This window comes from Alligator mississippiensis, chromosome 1 (genome assembly GCF_030867095.1).
Source record: "Alligator mississippiensis isolate rAllMis1 chromosome 1, rAllMis1, whole genome shotgun sequence".
NCBI lineage: Eukaryota > Metazoa > Chordata > Crocodylia > Alligatoridae > Alligator > Alligator mississippiensis.
The window spans coordinates 303,955,718-303,975,971 of NC_081824.1; the positions used below are offsets into that span (position 1 = coordinate 303,955,718).

Genomic DNA, 20,254 nt, shown 5'->3' on the forward strand with positions numbered 1-20,254 from the left:
CAAGGGAGGCTTAGGTTGGATATTTGGAAAAGCTTTTTCACTAGTATGGTAGTAAAACACTGGGGCAGGCTGCCCAGAGAGGTGGTGGAATCTCATTCCTTGGAGGTTTTTAAGACCCGAATAAACAAAGCCTTGGCTGGGATGATCTAGTTGGGGGTGGCTCTGCTTTAAGCAGGGGCTTGGGCTAGATGATCCCCTGAGGTTCCTTCCAATCCTAATTTTCTGTGATTCTGTGAAGGAGTTCAAATCTGAAATTATGGAACTACTATAATATGGAGCCTATTGTGAAAAACAGCCTTGGTGCTAGAGGACTGAAGGGTTGCAAGTGTAGTTCTAGCACTTAAAAAAGGCTCTGGGAGAGCTACAGGCTCTAGATTTCAATTTCTGTTCCTGGCAAATTGGGAGGAGGAGTAATTTATAGTAATAGTCCTCAGTGTCTAGTTAAGAGGAAGTATCAAGCAGGGTTCTCTAGGGTCTGGTATTGTTCTGGGTTTGATATTGTTTGCCATCTTCACTGATGATTAAGATGATGGGATTGAGAGCACATACAACAAATTTACAGATCACACCAAGTTGAATGGAGATGTACATGCTCTGGAGGGTATAGCAGCAATCCAGAATGACTTGTATAAACTAGAAAAATGGTTTACAATCAACCAGATGAAACTCATCCAGGACAAGTACAAAGTCCTGCACTTGGGACAGAATAATTGCATGTACAAATACAGACTGGTAAATGACTGTGTAGGCTGCAGTACTGCAAAGGATCTGGGGTGTTAACATAAACTGAATATGAGCCAACAGTGTGTTCTTGTTGCAGAAAAGGGGCCAACATTATACTGGATTGTATTAACAGTAGGGCTGTGCAAAATGGCTATCTTTCGTTTCCGTTTCAGATTTGGCCATTTCGGAGAGACAGTGATTTGTTTCAGATCACTGTTCCATTTCAATTCAGCTGAATCTGTTTCAGAGTTTTGACACTGTTTTGGTGCTGATTCGGATCAGCCAGGGAGAAGCAGGCACAGCTGGGTGGCTGCAGGTTCTCCCATGGCTTCTCCAGCTGTACCTACCTCTCCCTGGTGGGGGGAGTTGCGGGAGAAGCCCCCATGGCTGCCGTGCCCGGCCTCATCCCCCTGCCCAGCCCCAGCCTCCCAGAACTTAAAAAAAGAAAAAGCCCTGCACTCACCGACTGCAGCAGCAGCAATCAGGGCCTCATCCCCACTGCGCCGTGCTGTGTGGGGAGGCTCTGCCATGAGCCCCCAGAGGCCCCAATTGCTGCTGCTGCAGCCAGTGAGTGCAGAGCTTTATTTATTTATTTATTTATTTATTTATTTATTTATTTATTTTAAGTGCCAAGAAGTTGTGGCTGAGTGGGGGATGGGGCCAGGCAGGGCAGCTACGGGGGCTTCTCCTGCGGCTCCCCCCACTGGGACAGAGGCAGGCACAGCCAGAAGAGCCACGGGAGAAGCCCCCATGGCTGCCCTGCCCAGCCCCAGCCTCCCGGCACTTTAAAAAGTAAAAGGCCCGCACTCACAGGCTGTAGCAGCAGCAGCGATTGGGGCCTCTGGGGGCTCGTGGCAGAGCCCCCAACACAGCATGGGGCAGTGGGGATTACCTCCCACCGCTTGGCACCTGTGTGGCTCTGTGCAGTATCTGGCAGCTGGGGCAGCTCCACCTGTCAGCCGGAGCCCAGCTCTGCTCAGGGCCAGCTCCCAGGCGGTGCGCAACACGGTACCAAGCCGCGCTGCACCCACACCATGGGGCAGCTGCCACAAAAATCACAAAATCCCAATTTCAGTACATTCCTATCTATGTGTATAGCAAACGTAAATGCTTCACAATGAATTTCCTAAATTTCTTAGTATTGAAGGCGGGGCTTGGTACTGTGTGACAGCAGAGGGGGCAAACCTGTGGAGTTGGGTATATGTGCAGCATTAAATTAACAAGTTTTGCACTAACAACTCATTTATATAGTTTGTCAGCACCTATAAACGAAAAACATATGCACCAAAGCTGTATATAGAACTTTCTTATCAGCTGTCCATAAATGATGCATAGATTCTTAGCAGGGTGGCCATATGTCTTGGATTGCCTGGGACAGCCCTGGATTTCAGAGGCTGGTCCCAGCTCTGGTCCATGAAAATTAAAAGGAGCACCCTGGGTGTAGGGTGCAAAGGCCAGTGTGGCACAGGAGCTATGGAGTAGGAAGCCTTATTAACACTGACTGTTACTTCACAGGTTATTGTTAACACCTGTAAAGTAAAAAACACTGAGCCATTAATGGGCTGTTTGACTCCATGCAGGAGGGTGGGGGAAGGCAAGCAGCCTCCCAGATTTCACATTTTCCCATATAGTCACCCTAGCTGTTAAGAAACAGCAGCAACAAATAAATGGCATAGCATAAATACATAGCAGGCTGAAGTTTATCTGCACTTTCCCTGTCCTCTGCTGTTGGTAGATGAACTTTAAGCTAGAAAGAGTAATTGCTGAAAATGTCCTCAAACTGGATCCTCCAACCTCCAACTTCACTTTGGATGCATCTCTCTACCCATTATTGTGTAGATATATTTTTTCAACAATTTCTACTAATAATGGAAGTTGGATGGCCAAGGAAAAATGTCAATTGAAGACCAATTTCAGAGATTTCTTTTAAAAATCTAAAGAGAAAACCAATAATTATTTAGACCATTTTTAAAGCTTATGAGCTTGCAGTGAAATTTCAGAACAAAAGTCCACCCACTTCTAGAAGAGAAACTGGGATTTATAGGCCATTTTAGAATGCAGTCCTCACAATGGAATAACTGGAAAGCTACTTGTAAAAATACGTTTTTAATGGTCTGTGGCTCTTTCATTTTTCTTTGGCTTCCTAAGATTTTTAAAGCAGCCTCATTCAGGTTATCAGTAAAACCTTCAAAGATGCCTTGGACATCCTTCAAAAGAATGAGGGAGGAAACTTTTCCCATAGTCTGACTTTGTATACTTCTAAGACTTCTGGATTTTATTCATTCTGTAGCTTGCTCCTCTTCATTACCAGTCATGGTCACGTCTAATGTCTGCTCCAAAAAAGGTGCCTACCTCCTGGTGCAGGCTGGTAGTCATCTGGAGGGTTTGTCTCAGACTAACACGGCTACCAAGTACATCTCTGAAACATGGAAGATGCTGAATTTTAGCCGATTTTGGAATTAAACTTCATTGCTGAACAACAAGAAAAATTTCTGCACCTCCCTGCCTGTGTGGTATCTGGGAAGGAAATCCTGCCTTATCTGCACATCAAAGAGCAACTCACAAAGACACTCATGGACTCAAAGGAACAAATTTCCCCCTTCAGCTTCTTTTGTGCAAAATGAAGTTTATTTTCTACCTTTGGGGACTTTTTACCCTCTTTAATTTTACCTGAGCCTGAGGAAGGACACGTGTGGCCAAAAGCTTTCAGAAAGAGGTCATATTTTTGTGATTTCTTAGTTCATCTAATAAAAGGTATCATCTCAGAACCAAGAGTTCTAGAGTTTTGCATTGCTTTTTGTCTCAGACCAACATGGCTATCAAATGTATCCCTGAAAAGAACACAGACAAATGCAAGAAGTCTTAAACTGGTGTCCTTAGTCTTATCTCACCCAGAATTCCTAGTTTTACCCTTCCAGTCCTTAGGATGATCTTGTCCAATCTAGCTATTGCAGACTCCCTCTTCAATAATTATATCTTTGGTGTTTTCTTTAAAATTGTTTCTAACTCTTGGTAGATAGATTCAGTTTTTACACCGCTGTGTTTTGCAACTGAAGCATATATACAAGTAGTAATGAGATTTTGGGATTTTGGAATTGGGAGTTAGAAAAATAAAAACTAGTGAGCTAAGAAGTAAGGTCAAAGCTGAGATAACCGAATACTTTCTATGTTTTAGTAAAATATTGAATACTTGTATCAAGGCAAAATTGCCATGCTAAGGCTAATAAATACATTAATAATAAAACAATTATCAACATATTAATAAATAATATTTAATAATATATTATTAATAAATAATATTTTATTTACAGAACCTTGTATTTTACAGATTGTATAGAACACTTATTCACAAATCATTGCTATGTGGTGAATAGCATCCTCATTATATACACTGATAATTTTTTATATGGAGAACTTTTCTTCAGCCTCAAAGTAGATCACAGTCAGAGTGAATTAACATACAGAAATTCTTGATTTCCGCTAAGTAGAAGACTGTCTTTCTTACACAGTGGTGTATGATCCCTTTTTTGAAGTGCCACTTTGGCTTGAACTCCAAATAGCTTGTTCATAGATTCACAGAAAAATGGGGCTGGAAGGGACCTTCAGAGTCATGTAGTCCAACCTCTTCCCTCCCTCCCCCCCCCCCCCCCCCCCCCCCAGTCAGAGGCAGGATCTTCCCTATCCAAAGTGTCCTATACAAATCTATTGTCTAATCTGTTATTATAAACAGTCAGCCCTGACACAACCAAAGGAATAATACTCTAACCTGCTGTAAGTAAGGTAGGGGGACAGTGGTGGCCAATATCCTGCTGCTGCAAGGGTTATTAACATACACTTCACAGATTCAAGGAAGAGGGCCATGCCTCCAGCTACAGCAGACAGCAAAACTCCTCACATGTGAATGGAATAATGAAACACAGACTGTAAGCATAGAGTAGTTAATCTTTCAAGATAATGCTTTTTCGTTTATATAAATATTAATGTTAATTTATGGATTATATAAATGTCTTCTTTAAATGTGTTTTATTTGGTTACCAGCTCAATAATATAATTTGTATCTTCCTCTGTATTCATGATGTCTTTTAGCTTTATGTCAGCAGCAGGTTTTATCAGCATAATCTTGGCTTTGCACGAAGATAAATTATTTTCATTAATAACCGTAGAACCAGAAGTACATGCATGCTGATGACAAAGTTAGGAGGCTTTGCCAGTACAAGGATCAGGATGTCAAACACAAATACCTGGATGGTCCTTGAGGATTGAAGTAATAGATGTAGGATGAAATTTAATTAACTCAGCTAAAACAGGTAGGTGCAGGTAAGGACTACTAAGTTTGTTAGGGGAATAAAGTGCTTATCACATGAGGAGGAGACGAGAAGAACCTGGTTCATTTAGGCCCCGGGTCTAAATAGTGATTTGGATCTGCTGAATTTTATGCCTGACCCCAAACATTACACATCCTACCATGCCATGTGTACAGAAGTGAAGTGGAACTTGGGGCTGCCCTGAGCCTGATTCTGTAGATGGGGCAGCAAGCAGATGTCTCCTTGACCTTGGAACTGCCCCATAACTGATGCCACAGAGGATCAGGATCAGGGTCCAATCCCCAGGATTGGACTGGGAGCAGCTCCTGGTCTCCAATCTGGGACTTGGTTGATTGTCCACATTATGAGCTGGCAGTGCCAGGTTTGGGATGTATGCCATACATTCAATTTAAGGTGCCACAAAAGTGTTCTGCTTTATATATGGAACACTTTTGTGACTGGTTTGTCATTTTGTGTGGCCATAAATTGACTGCAGCATGTCATGGTGCAATTTATGGTACATTTAACATGTTAATTGCACCACAAATATAATGTCTGTCAGGGCCCTTAGTGTCTAGCAAAACAAAGGCCGAGGGGAGTGTCATGCCTCAAAGTACCTGAGAGAGACAAATGCCAGGGAGAGAAAAAGGGTATTTAAGCTAAAGAATAGGATAATCTTTGGTCAAAAACATGCATATAAATTTGGCCATGAATAAACTTAGGCAGGAAATTAAACAATGTATCCTAACCTTCAGAGCAGAGAGGTTCTACAACAGGGGTGGACAAAATGCGGCCTGCGGACCAGATGCGACCTGCCAGGCAATTCTATCCAGCCCGTGAGGCCCCTAAAAAGTTTAGAAAAGTAATATTTATCTGCCCCTGGCTGCCTGTCATACGGCCCTCGATGGCTTGCCAAGACTCAGTAAGTGGCCCTCTGCCCAAAATAATTGCCCACCCCCATTCTACAACATTCTTCTCATGAACATAATGGGGCGAGAAATCTAGTTTTTTACATTGAATTTGCAGTTTGATGAAAAGGCTTATGTAATGTGGTGCCTCTGATAGCAAGGGACTGAAATCACTGACCCAAGTCATTCCTTTCAGTTCTTTCTTTCTAACTGAGGAGAGAGAGATGGAAAAGCAATCTCATCACAATATTACCAATCTCCAATGTTGAAAAATATCAAGCCTCCAAAATAATGACATTGTAATCTTATGATTAATTTTCTCAGTAATTTTACTAATTAAAGCACATGACAGATGGCACTGATAAATCAGTGCTTCTCACCAAGGTAAGACAAAGATAGTTTCCTAGGCCCTGCCCAGAAGAGTACAGGCAGTCCTCAGACTTACAACACATTTGGTTATTGAAAGCCACATCTTAAATTGAAACATTAGAAGTTGGAACCAGTTTTCCCATGGGAACAGTGTTACAAATGGGGGATTGGTTCCGTTATGATGGTCAATACTGCGTGCAGCTTGTAAGTGGTGGAAGGAGAGGGGGAAGGAAAGGGAAGGGTGGGGGCAGATCAACGCCTCCCATGGTGAGGGAGGGGCTGGGGCAAGCACTGCCCAGCTGGGCCGGGTGGGCGCAGGGAGGGGGACCTGGCAGTTCCCACTGCTGCGTGCTGCTCGTCTGGCAGCTAGACCAGTGATTCCCGCTACTGATCCGGGAGGCCATGGAAAGGCATGTTCCCCCAGATCTGTGTGAGGTGGGGCAGGCAGGACCGGGGCTGCACCAGGCTGTGTTCCAGAGGGTTGGTGGGGTTACAGTGACTTTTCAGGTGGCTGTAGCACCCCCATAGCCCCTGCTCTGCCATCTACCCTGATTCGGGGGCACATCCCCCCCCCCCATGCCCTTCCCTGCTCACCCAGCCAGGGTGATATGGGCACGGGCTGGAGCCACTGCACTGCCTCTGGACAAGCAGTGCGCAGCAGCCAGAGTTTCGGCCCCCCCCCCGGATGAGCCACAGCTTTGAGGGCATGGAGCGGGGCATGTGCCCCTGGATTGGGGCGGGACAAACGGTGGAGCAGGGGTTATGGGGGGGGTAGCTACCTGAAAATTCACTGTAGCCCCCACAGCCCGCCTGGAGTGCAGCCTGGCCATGCCCACCCCACCCTGCACAGATCCAGGGGCACACACTCCCCCATGCCCTCCTGGACCAGCAGCAGGAACCACTGGTCAAGCCACCAGACGAGCAGTGTTCAGCAGCAGAATCTGCCACTCCCCTCTTCCCTGCAACTGGCCAGCCCCAGCTGGGCAGTGCTTATCCCAGTCCCTCCCTCACCGCAGGGGGTGTTGATCTGCCCCCCCACACCCCTTCCCTTCTCCCTCTCCTTCCACCACTTACCAGCTGCACACAGTATCAACCGTCGTAAAGACAAAACCCATGTCGGAACATTGAAATGGGGTGTCAGTTTATAAACATCGTTAAGTGACGTTCGTCGCAACTTGAAAAGTCCTAAGTTCAGGACTGCCTGTACTTATTTCCTGGCAGACTTGATAACGGGATAAAGGAATTTGTAGGAAAAGGGTCTGGCCACCTTTTTAAGTTATATGGATACTTTGAATGCATAAATTGGACTGGCAGATTGTATTGCCAGCAAGTCACTCTAGGTGGAATTAATTTAATTTTTTTGACAAAATTCAAACATTTGTTCTCATGAAGATATTGGTGGCTGGACTCAAAATCAGGAAGAGCCCCTTTACCTAACTAACTATTCCATTTAGTTAAAAATAATGCTGCCTTCTAAATTACAAGAGTTTTGTACTGTTCTGTTGTCTTAATTTTTAGAGAAAGTCACTGGGCTTTAAGTTGTACCCTTCACTTCCAAAGCCTTCCTTACATTCTGTGGTAGTACATTTGTGTTTAACTTAAGAAAGCAGGTATATAAAAACAGCTTCCCATCAAAATACATATTGTAAACAGGGCCTTGGTGCTGATGGTTCTTTGTACAGTAGAATTTAGCTTAACAACTTATCAGGAGGCACTAATACTCTTTAATGCGCTTAGAGCAGTGTTTCTCAAACAAATTCACCTGGGGCACCATCAATGATTTTTTTTAAGGTACATTTTATTAGAACATCTGCAAATTCAAAGACGACTCAGTCCATTATCAAACTGTTACGGGAACTCAAAAACCCTGATGCAGAATACTTCCTGCTTGCCAGAGCTGCTGCTAATGTAAAAGCAGATTTCCAAACTGAATGAGACACAGGTGTTGGGGAGTATAGAGCTCTGGCATTTTAACCACATCTTGGTTTCAGAAGACTAATGTTTATGCTGAAGGAGTGTTCTGGGAGAGCGAGCCTGTAGAGAGAGCTGAACTTGTAGAAGAAACATCAGGAAGTTTTAAAAAGTTGTCATTCTAATAAATATGAGCTTTTACTCTGTGGGAACAAAAATAAATAAAATGCAGTCAACTGGGGGGACTTAGCTAGGCAGTAATACTTCCAGCATTAAAAATGAGTTTCTTCATTGAAAACATCTGTGTATTTCTGCTCTTGGGAATTGCATTTTCTGGAACCTTGCGCTAGGATTGTTTTAACTATCTCTCTCTGTTCAGAGAGCTACAAGAGTGCCTTCCTAACTAGATCAAGTATGTGATTGCTGAGAATATCTGTTGGAGTGCTGCCTCTCTCAGTTCTTTGCTGCCTACATCACCAGTATCTGTCTAGGGCACTTTTACACATGCTCTGGGGGGAGGGCAGCACTTTAATTAGGGTGCTGCTGCATCTCCTGTATCAATCAGCGTCCCCATGTTTAAAAATGTCTGCAGGGGTGCTTGAACTAAAGCTCTTCTGACGTCCTTTAGTTCATGTGTCCCCACTGCCATTTTTAAGCACAGGGGTGCTGATGCATGAGATGCAGGAGGCTTCTAGAGCATGGCAGTTGCCACACTCCTGCAGACTCAGTTAAGTCTGCTCCGACTCTGGAGTTCCAGCGCGTTGGAGCAGCTTCCAGGCTCATGTACAGGCGCTCCTGTTTCTTGCCAGATTTCTGTTTTATCATTATAAAGATTGCATAGGAGTCTTAGTGGAATTTAGTCTAGGTAAAGTATTTTCTGAATTTTGTTTGAAATGAAACAATTTTAAGTATACTCCCCCCACCACCTGAAGAATCAGTGACTTTTCCCCACATAGTTTTACCAATTGTAACTAATCTGTGATTAGTGTATTAAATGGAGAGCATTTATTTTCTGAGTAATGTGCTCCAAAGGTAAAAGCATATCTGTGCTTGTAAGGATATAGTGTTGTTATAAATGTACATCTTACTGTAAAGCCTCTACTCAAGGAACAATTTTTGATGCTACAACATTTACAATTGTACTGTGTCCAGTTTTCCATTTTGGGAAAAGTTGTGGACAGCTCTGAGATGATAGGGAATCTTCTGATTTCCTTGACATCACTAACAAAGATTTAAGGATGAGCATGGGTTGGAAACTGGTAATGGTATTCTCTAGTTTATGATCTCATGTTAGTGTGAATAAAAAGTGCCCTTGCTGATTCTTTAGGGTTCTTGGTTGTGGCCATGTTGATCCAAGGATATAAGCAAACAAGGTTCTTCAGGTAGATGTGATATTTTTTATTAGACCAACTAAATAGTTGGAAAAATTGTTCTTTGCAAGCTTTTGGACATAAGCACCCTTCTTCAGGCATAGGGAGAGGCTGCTTGCTGATTCTTGTAGCTCTGTTAACTGCCACTGATGCCATTGCTTTTTGACATGTATCACCGATACATTTGTAGTTCCTTGTGGGTCTCTTGACTGATAGCACTCCTTTAGTAAAGTTCCCAGAGAATAGTTAATGTTGATCTGATGATATTGCTGTGATAGATAGTCCAAGAGATATGTGAGAAGCAAGAATTCCCATGGGTAATGTCTTTTATTGGACTAACTGTATGATTGGTATAGACACAGGCTGCATACCCACATTCAAATGGTCTGGGAGAATTCTCCTGGGTTTGTTTTCCTGGGAGAAAAACTTACCTGGAGACCCCTCAGTAGACATCCAAATGCTAAACCCCTGAAGAGCAGAAAGCTTGCAATACTGATGCTGCACAGACAGGCAGACCCTGTGCATACATCTCAGTGTGTTCTGCAGGCTTCCTCAGTCTGTCTGGAGGCAGATGGCATTAGTACACAGAGCAGCTCTGATTGCCTGACCCAGACTGCTCAGAGTCCACCTGTGTCTCCCTGCAGCTGCACAATGTGGGGATTGTGAAAAGTCCAGCCCAAAAAACACACCATGTCTCAGGAGTGGGTAGGGCACTCTAAAGCATTCAAGGATGCTTGAAGATTTCTGTGGCTTCTCAGAGAAAGGAATGCATACAAACATTTGCTCTTCCAGGAGTGCTTTAAATCTGGTTGTTCCTGGGTTATTTTTCTCCTGGAGCAGCCATTTTCGCTCTGAGAGAAAAGTCCTGCACTCATGCTTTCTGAACCCATGGTACACTCATGGTTTCTACTGGGAGAACGGTGACTCTCCCAGTAGAAACCGAAAGTCTGTAAGTAGCCATAAGCAAGCTTTTGAGTATCACAATACACTTCCTTAGGCCTCAGTGAGTAGTTAGTAATTACTAACCTACTTTGAAGATTCTGTCATGGCAGGGACCTCTCAGGGTTCTGTTTAGTCATGTGCCTGGCTCAGTTGAGCCATTTGGAGGATTAGTTGGGAGACACTGGCAGACATGTCTTCAGTAGGCTGACTGGTCAGATTTACATCATCTGTGTCACATCTGACCCCATTGTCTTGAATGACACTCCTGTGACTCTGCTGTGAATGACACTCTATCTACATAGGATTTGGGGTTAGTTGTCTGAAATTCAGCTGTGACAACACTGATAAATAACTAGAAGAATTATTGAAATTTATATGTAACTATTGTTTGTAATACGAGCTCACCGTTTATAGGGCCTGTTAAATTTAGGGCTGTTACTGGGTACTTAAATGGTAAATGTAGCCGAGAGACTTTTTTTTTCCCTTGTAAAATGAGTGCAAGTTTCCTTGGCTTGGGAGGGTACTGACATATCTACTTGATTTATTTTCACATGGGTGAAAGTCACCAAAACTGCTTGAATGAGTTCGATTTGCATATAGCCACAGATCCCAGACACAGCCACAGCAACTTCTGCATAACTTTGTTTTTAACTCTCTGAGAGAACATGTATGGCACTGGTATGGATACATGGGGTGCAGACAGAAGTTTTCATCCAATCTGACCACAGAAAGTAGTCTGTAGCACAAATGCATGGCTGCAGACAGCTTCAAAAATGGCCAATCAGGTGAAAATCTGATCCCCTCTCTGCATTGAGGTATCAGATAAAGATACAGGTACTCCTCACTTAATGACCTACCTGTTTAACGACCGCACGGACTTATGACCAGCTCTCCGAGCAGTCGGTATTGTACGAAACGTATTGTGGAAACGGCAGCACGGCGTCTCAAGCCAAGGCACGCAGTATCAAGGGGTGGCTCCTCGCTTATCGACCAATTCGCTTAACAACCTAGTCGCAGGAACGGAACTCGGTCGTTAAGTGAGGAGTGCCTGTATTTCAAAACGTAGCTTCTTCTGTAACTTGTGTTTGCACTGCCTTCCAGCTTGTCACTGTTTTCAGAATGGGCGGGGGGGGAAGGGACCAGCTGGAGTTCAGTCTGGGGGGGGTTTCAGCCCCCCCTGTCCAGGAGGTGGGGCAAGTGTATCAACCACCCCACCCTTCAGCACTGGCTGGGGAACCCCCAAAACAAGCTCTCTCCACTGCCTTTCCCCTCTCCCATTCTAAAAATAGAGAGCACTGCTAGATAGTGCCCTGGCCATTGCTATGGGAGCATCCCGCAGCTGGATTCCCCTTCATCTTGGAACCAGCAGTGGACTTCTGTTTGGTCTTGAGTAACATTGTAACTCAGGCCACTTTGCAGAAAACATTCCGACTTACTGCTGGGAGTTGCAGTTGTGTCTGTACCCATGTACATTTGGAATCAGTTCACAAGGGGAATGGTTTGAAAAGGCAACAGCTGTTATCTTCTTGTTGTGTGTGAAAGAGCTGAGAATGATCCAGTGTAGCAATGTAACTCCTACTTAAACATTGCTTCTTCCACAGTTAAAGTTAGAGGGTTTTGCTATGTTTTGAGTTATTCTCAGCACATTCACACTTTGTTACACCTGGAGGCATAGACAGTCTGGCTCTCTCAAGCCAAGAACCAGAAATCTTTTAACCTGTGAAGTCCTTTTATATTTAGGGGTCTGTGTATTGAAGAGACGTCTAAGGACAGATTATTTCAACTGAAATGTCTGAATAGACGAGTCCTTCTGGTGTCAGGGATGTGGTGGCACAATGCTTTTGTTAAGGAGATGTTGGCTTAGAATTAATTCCCTGTCCCCTCTCCTTCTGATCCTGTTCACATTTGGCGTATGTTATAAAACGCATCTGCTACCTGGAATTTTGATGGAGTTGGGAGGGGGAAGAGTGGTGAAGGTTTGAGGTTGGAAAATATGTGGTTGATATGTCAGCTTGGCTATGTATGTTAAATATGTTTTTTTAATTATAAATTGTAAAGTCACCGGAAGCATTCTTGATATGAACCTTATATGAATTGAATGAATATACCTACAAACTATTTTACTGTACTTTATTGACTTAAATATAGTCAATAGTCACTAATATATGCATTAGTTATCTATTTCTTACTAGCACATTTTTCATCTCTCTCTACCTACAGTATGGATGGAGCAGATCTGTGTTTTGAAATTGTAAAGAGAGCAGATGCTGGTTTTGTATACAGTGAAGCTGTAGCCAGGTATGTACTCTCATTTCTAACTAATCCCTCAGGGTAAAGGGAAAGGGGAAGGAATAAGTAATTACTGTTACACTGACTTCTAGTCAAATATAGAAATCCTATAAATAATTCTGTTTGCATAGCATATACAGTTCTTAAAGAAATATCCTCAACAGAGCCTTCTAAAGAAAAAGATATATATGAGCCTTCCCTCACAGAAGCATCTGAATTGTTTGGTGGTATATAGTTTGTTTTTTGGGTTTTTTTTAAATGTGGCATTTCAAATGTAGTATTTGTGTTAGGCTTTTTTAGGGGGGTTGTGCCATGTGGGATTGGAGGGTATTTGGACCTAGCAGGACTCAGCATTTCATTTGGCTGCTGATGCTCCATCAAGCACTTATTAATGTCAAGCTTTTCCCCATTACTGTGTTTTTAACTTTTACAAAACCTTTTCCACTCTGTGGCAAGCTACAGTGAAAATAAATAGAAAATTGTCAAAGGACAAAGACTAAAACAGACCTATAATGCCAACAGTCAACTGAATATTAGGTTTAAGATTCACTTTCTTTGACAGACTTCTCTTAGTTGACTAGTGCCACTCATGCCTGCTGCCTTCCCCATTTTGTTCAAGGATTTTAAAATTGGGACTGAGCAAAGACGCAGGAGCAACCTGAGCTGTCTGGAAGCTTTATTTTAAAAAGTGGCTTCCTGCTGTAGTTCTGGAGTGAAGATTTGCTGAAATGCTGCTTTCTCCCTCGCTCACTATGCTCCTCTTCACTTTTTCTCAGTTTTTCTTAAAGAAGTAGTTAACCTGGTACCAAGTGGAACTATAGTGATGGCATCATTTCTTCATTCCCATCCTTCCTGATTTTCAAGCCTGGCAGACTGCATCACCATTGGCGGGGATGATGTAGTTGGGGCTGGTCCTACTTGGAACAGGGGGTTGGATTAAATGACCTCCTGAGGTCCCTTCCAACCCTCATTTTCTACGATTCTACGACCACAACTTAAAGCTGTGTCACAGAGTAAAGCTGAAGGCAGAACACCCCACACATATGGTAGAGAGAATGGTGGAGAGATAATGAATGAGAAGACCGTAGCAGGGCAAAGAAAACAGGAAGGATCTCAGTATTTCAGGCCTAGGAAATCCTAGTTGAAATTCCATGATTTCCAAGGAGGAAGGGGAAAGGAAAAGCCCTGTGTCCTTCAATGACAGGAGAGATGAAAGAAGCTATTTAATGCCTCTGTCTAAAGAAAAAAGGAGGGAAATTTGTCCTGAAGAAAGGAGACATGTCTTCATTGCATTTATAAAACTCCTGAGCTAAAATTTGCACACAGTCTAATGAAACTGTTACACTGTGAGAAAACTGAATGTGGTTTTTCACTTTCCCTGTCTGCAAATGGCAGGTCTTTATGTACTCATGCTACTGTCTGCAGCGTCTCCAGGAGTCAGGGGAACCCATTCACTCCTTGCAGCCACCAGACTTACACTAGTATCCACTTGCATGCACACAGAATCATTATGGGTAGTGCATGATGAAGGAATATTGAGAGTTGGAGGCATTGTTGCAAGTATCCAGCAGGGGTTTGGGATGAGAATTTCAGACAGGAGAATAATGGGAGTAGCACAGCTTGAGAAGACGGTGTCTGTGGTTGAGCCCTGGTTGAGCCAGTGCAGGATGAAGCAGGGAAAGAATTAGTAAGATAGAAAGCAGAGGCAGAGCACTGTTTCAAGGGAAAGGACCAAAGCAGTCTGTGATGGAATTAGGGGTTGGTGGATACTATGTAGGAACTGAGAGGCAATGAGAGCTGTTGGGTGAGTGATATGAGGACTTGGAGGGAGGTGGAAAGAAAATGGAAGGTGGTTGGCTATGGCTTAGTGGGGAGTTGGTAACAGAGGATTGAGAAGAATAGAAATATACATACAGAGAGGAAAGAGAATGAGCTGGGGAAGGTGGATTAGCTGGTAGGTGGGGTTTCACCATAATGAAAGAGAATCATTGTCCAGATTTGGTGGTGATTGCCCCACTCAGTTTAACCACATGTTCTGGGGATGGGGCTTTTCTGCCACAGGGACAGCAAAGAGGCCAGTTTACTGAGTCTGAGAGTGTTAGATCATGCCAAGTGAAGAAAGAATGGTGGCTTTTCCTGAGAAGATTCTACTCCTTTTTGCTCCCACAAAAGCACTGGCTTGTCAGACATCTGTAAAACCCCTTTTTAGACTTTATAATTTTTTCTTTGAACATGTCTCCAGGTAGATATATTTTATGAGTGGTGGCCAACCATTTTGGTGGGTGTGCCTCAAATCAACCCCAGACCCATCCTGAGTGCCACTCTGACCCAGTCCCCTTCCCTCATCTGCTGCTTCCTTTCTGCTTCCTGCCCTGTGCTCTCTGCCCAATCTGATGCTCTGCATCTTACTCCTTGCCCCCACCTCTACTTACATTTTAATCTTACCTGTGCCTTCCCCGTTCCCATACCACACACAGAGACTGCCTGTGGTGCTTGTGGCACGCATGCTGCAGGTTGGTTATCCCTATTTTACAGGATTAATTAATGTGACAAATTTGTAACTTATGAGATCTTTCATGTAGATTCAAAACATTCAAGGAAAATTTCCAAAAACATTTTTCGTATTGCTTACAGTTCTCAAAACACAGCTGAATGTAGGGTGACGGTTATTTAGAATAGTAATATTTATGTTTCCTTTTTTAAATGATATGTTTGAAAATTTTCTGCATGAAGTTCAATGTTAATTTAAGGGATATAAACTTGGCTTTATGCAAAGCTCAATACAGCCCTAACTGTGGAGCTGGCAGGGTGGGTTTCATCAATTGCTTATGAATGCTCAATATGATTGTGAAAATGGAAAGAATTTGAACATGTGAAGAATTTGGAAGACAAGGAAGTAGTTATTCAGACTGTAATTTAGGCAGGACATGGGGGCAAAGTACTTCTGCTTACCTTTGAATCTTTAAGGCCCATGTTAGGGAGAGACGTTGGTTTTACATGTCATTCTGAAATGGTCAGCACTTAGTAACCTACTTGGGCGTTTCTTCAGTAGGGAGTAAGAAACAAGTGCTGCCTAATGGACTCAACTGTTATAGCCATTGCTCTTGTTTTAAGCCTACATGGCGTTGACAAGAGCCTGAGGCACTCAGTGAGGAAGAGACTGACAACTTAGTTGCTTCTGTTCGCAACTCTCTCTCTTTCATAAAGAGCATTAGTCAGATTGAAACTAGTATTGGTCGCTTTTTATCTTATGTCAAGTTCTTTCCACTAAAAGTTAACTACAAAATGAAAGTAAGTTACAGTCAGCTTCTTTTGGTAGACATATTTATGTGTATAGAGCTTGATTCACAGAAAATGTGATGTTTTTCTTTGAAGCAAAGACAATAAATGCTTATATATAGAAGGGTCAACAGAAAGAAACCTACTTGGAGCATACAGGGGTGTAGGTTGTAGCCATGTTGGTCTAAGAACATGGGCAGATAGGACTCTTTGGATAAATTGGATATCTTTTATTAGACCAACTCAAATAGTTCTTCTTAGTAATCTTTCAGGTATAAATACCCTCCATCAGGCTGAGGAAGCATCTGCAGTTGGTGTGTGCTCCTCCTGGATGGAACAAATAGTAGAGGCCAGAGGCTGGGTTACTTGCGAGACAGGCAGTCAGTGCAGATGTAAATCGAGGAGTCAGTGGGTGAGAGACAGGCTGGGGGCATACTTAGAGCATAGAGACAACTAAGAGCATAACATTCTAGCCAGTTACTCTCGATGGTTTAAGGGAATAGCAAGCCAGTGGAGGGGCTTAAGGGAGCCCACAGGATAGGAATGATGGAGAAAGAAGATAACTCCAGTTCTTAATGACTTTTGGCACTGAATGTACTGGAGCCATGAAATAAAGAGCTTAGGATGACAAGAGAACTTGACTGGATTCCAGAGAAAACTTGAACATACAGACGAGTTTTAGTTGTGAAAGGGAGGAAATAGTGAATTTGAGAATTGATATAGAAAGAAAAACTAGGTTTGGCACAAGTTTAAATGGGAGGGGAGTTGAAAATGACCTGAAGCTTGAGAAATGACGTGACCTGGAAGGTGATGTTTGAAGATGTGCTTGGCACATCTTGGCTTTACTTTTAACTTGAAGGAGTGATTTGATGCCCAAAAGAATATTAGTAAGGAATTAAATGGTATGAGACTGGACAGAGGGACTTAATTTAGAAAGAAAGATATAGATAAAGATGGTTACGTAAATTGTGGTGTGCAACCTCTTTTTTTACTTTCGCATTGGGAAAGAAGCACAATCTAGCAAAAGATGATCACAAAATATGGAAAACTTTAGGGATTTTTTGCTTGAGGGTTTCACTGGGTTTGGTTTCTCCTTATTAGTTCTAGTAGTATACACAGATCAGGCACCCTGAGGTACTATGCAAAGTATCAGGGAGTACTCTGTACCCTGAATAGGTATAGGGGTGGGCAATTATTTTGGGCCACTTACTGAGTTTTGGCAAGCCATCAAGGGCTGCATGACAGGCAGTGAGGGGCAGATAAATATTAATTTTCTACATTTTTAGGGGCCTATGGGATGGACAGAATGGCCTGGCAGACCGCATTTTGCCCACCCCTGAAATAGGTCCATAGACTTAGCGAAGTATTTTTCAAAGAGCTATGGAGAAAGGAGCTATCCAAAAGTCTTGGGAATATCCATTTTCCTTAAGGCAAAGAAAATGTACCCTGCAATAACTTCTGTAATCACTGCACTAATACAGCCTCCTTTGTATGCTATACGTTGTCTCTAGAGAGGGAAGAAAATCATGTTTAATCTGTATTTGCATTTTTGCCACAAAAATGCTATCAAATAGTTTATTTTGATTGATTTGCCATTCTGGTGGGAATATCAAGCTAGTCAGCTGTACCTGTTATGGCTGGATTAATTTGTAAGCATGTTCTGCAAGGATAATGTTGCAAAATAGTTGCATGATTGAGAGAGGAAAGAGTGAAAGCCTAGGACTGTAAAATCTAGAGAGAAAAATAGAAGATTTCGGGAGGTGAGACGGTCACTTGAAAACAATTAATTGAAGTAAACAGGTTATTGAATTAAAGTTACAAAAAAATGCAAATAATTTACTAGAAAACACAAATGTAATTGTTACTGTTTATACGAGGGGTTGGCAGCCTACAACCCACAGGTGGATCTGGTCATTTGAGTGATTTTATATTACTCATGAAGCTCAGATATTGGCAGCAATTCAACGTTGAGGATAGGAGTTTTCACACATGGTGAGGAGAAGTATCAGTGGTCAAGTTAGAAGCACCAATCCATCTTGAACCAAGCTGAGTATTTTTTCAGACTGCCACTTCTAAAAAGGTTTCCAGCTCCCAGCTTTCAGTCTTACGTAGTGCTGTTTATCTGAAAACACAAGACAAAAGGAGATAAGTAGCAGAATGTGTATTTTTTTCACAGGTAAAAAGTGAGGCATTTAAAGATTCAGACCAAAAGTTTAAGAACAGTCTTGAAGACGTTCATTTTTTATCCCCCAACCTGAGTTTTATAGAACCTATTTTTAAAGATGGTACTATTGCTTAAATGAATGATAGTTGAACTTGCAAGTGATCTAAACTTTGGTATCAATTTAGAGACCCAAAAATTGATGTGCCCAAAGTAAGTGAAAACTTTTTGAATTTGGGGACTAAATTATTTGTCCCATATCATTCAAGGTGTCAATGAGAAGAATGTAAAAAGTAAGTAACACCAGCCTCTATCTCCTTGGGGCGGAGGGCTTGAAGTAAATTTGCTATCCAGAAAAATCCTGTACTTCACATAAAGATGAAAAAAAACACAGTAGAGGATCGGGGGGGAGTTGTTGAAGCAGAACTACATGCCTACAGTATACTTCCACCACCTGGAATGAGCGTCACCAGAATTTGTAATTTAGCATATATTAATCTAAAGTAAGTGAATATATAGTGCATAGTAAATAGCTCTAACAAACTTTATATATATAGTCTGCCTTGACAAAAGATTTTTTTCTATGTTTGTGTTATAACAGGGTATAGGAACTTTCTTTATATCTGGATCTTCCTTTTTTTATTTACAGAATTTGTACCAATATTGAGTGTGTTCATTTCTACAACAGTTATAGTATTTTTTTATAGAATAAATGGTAGAAATTAACTATTAGGAAATAAAACTAAACTCTTTTGCTACTAATAATTTTTGTTACATTTATAAATGTATGAGTTGGTTTTCCCCTACAAAAATTAATTACACTATTCTTAATAGTCAAAATTGGAAATGTGGTTGGGGATTTTCTGACAAAAAGGGTTTTTCTCATAAAACATTAATGTGTTGAAACCGAAACTTTCCACAGGAACATAATTACCAGCAGAAAGTTGGTCTCTTTCTGGTCCAATAAATATTTATTAATGCATAGTGGAATGGCTTCATAAGAGATTGAGAGAAACCCACCCCAGACTAGCCAACAGACTGCTATTTAGAGCACTCGAGGACTGAGGTTCAAGCCCCTGGTCCATCTCAAGCAGAGGTAGAGCTCGTATATTGGTCCTCTGCCTCGTGGGTCGAGTTCTCTTACTGATGAAGAGTTATTTGGCTGTTCTAGGATAAACAACCGTCTGTCTTATTCATGAGAAAACTTTGAAAGATCTAGGGTTTGTTCTGATGTGGATAGTAAAATTGTTTTTTCACACTTTTTCAGGACAGGAAAAAACTGTTCTCTCTGTTCTAAACAAATTGCCCTCAAATTGTAGAAGATTTATTTCTAGATTATTTTTTGTTACTCATTTTTATAAATCTGCAGTTCCTACTCTAACACGTGCAAGTTTATAATAGAGTAGAACCTGGATAGTTTGTCAGGTTAGGCTCCATAGCCCTCATCAGATTTATGAGCTGTCTCAGGGTTATATACAGCCATAGCCAACAGTTGCATGGGACCACTGAACTGCTCCAGATTATTGTTCCAATTATTTTATCAAGGACCCCATTTTGTTTTGTTTTTTTCATTTTGTTGTGTGGAACTGTTGCTGTGCTCTGGCTTAGTCACGAAGTGGTACCCTTTGAAGTAAAACCCACAACAAACAGCTGCACGGCTATCCTTTATTGACAGCCTATTGCAAATTAAGCAGATTCTGAATCGCCTGGACACAGATGATCCAGGGTCAACTGTAATGTACTTTAATAGTAAATTGCATAATAGACAGTTATATAGTTGTGGGGTTGGTAAAACATAATACCTTGTGTTTATTGAGTAATTGGTTAATAGTGTGTTATATAGTCTTATATGCTTTCTGCTTTTACAGTCATTACATGAGACAGATACTGGAAGCTCTGCGCTATTGTCATGATAACAACATAATTCACAGGGATGTGAAGGTAAGATTTCTCACCACTACAAAAGGCTACCTACCTATTTTGAAAGCTGTCTGTAAG

The 20,254-nt window shown here is 42.1% G+C and overlaps 1 protein-coding gene across 16 annotated transcripts in view; it reads left to right on the plus strand.

Annotated features, from left to right (window-relative positions):
- The window catches only part of CASK (calcium/calmodulin dependent serine protein kinase), a 419,258-nt gene that overhangs the window by 199,467 nt on the left and 199,537 nt on the right, over window positions 1-20,254 (plus strand). For 15 of the 16 annotated variants that reach the window (XM_019487242.2, XM_019487243.2, XM_019487245.2 and 12 more), the window contains exons 4-5: window positions 12,748-12,825; window positions 20,125-20,197. In XM_019487242.2, the coding sequence (XP_019342787.1) occupies window positions 12,748-12,825; window positions 20,125-20,197 (151 nt within the window). Of the gene's footprint in view, window positions 1-12,747; window positions 12,826-20,124; window positions 20,198-20,254 lie in introns of those variants that run through there. The other variant, XM_019487248.2, reaches the window with a different exon arrangement.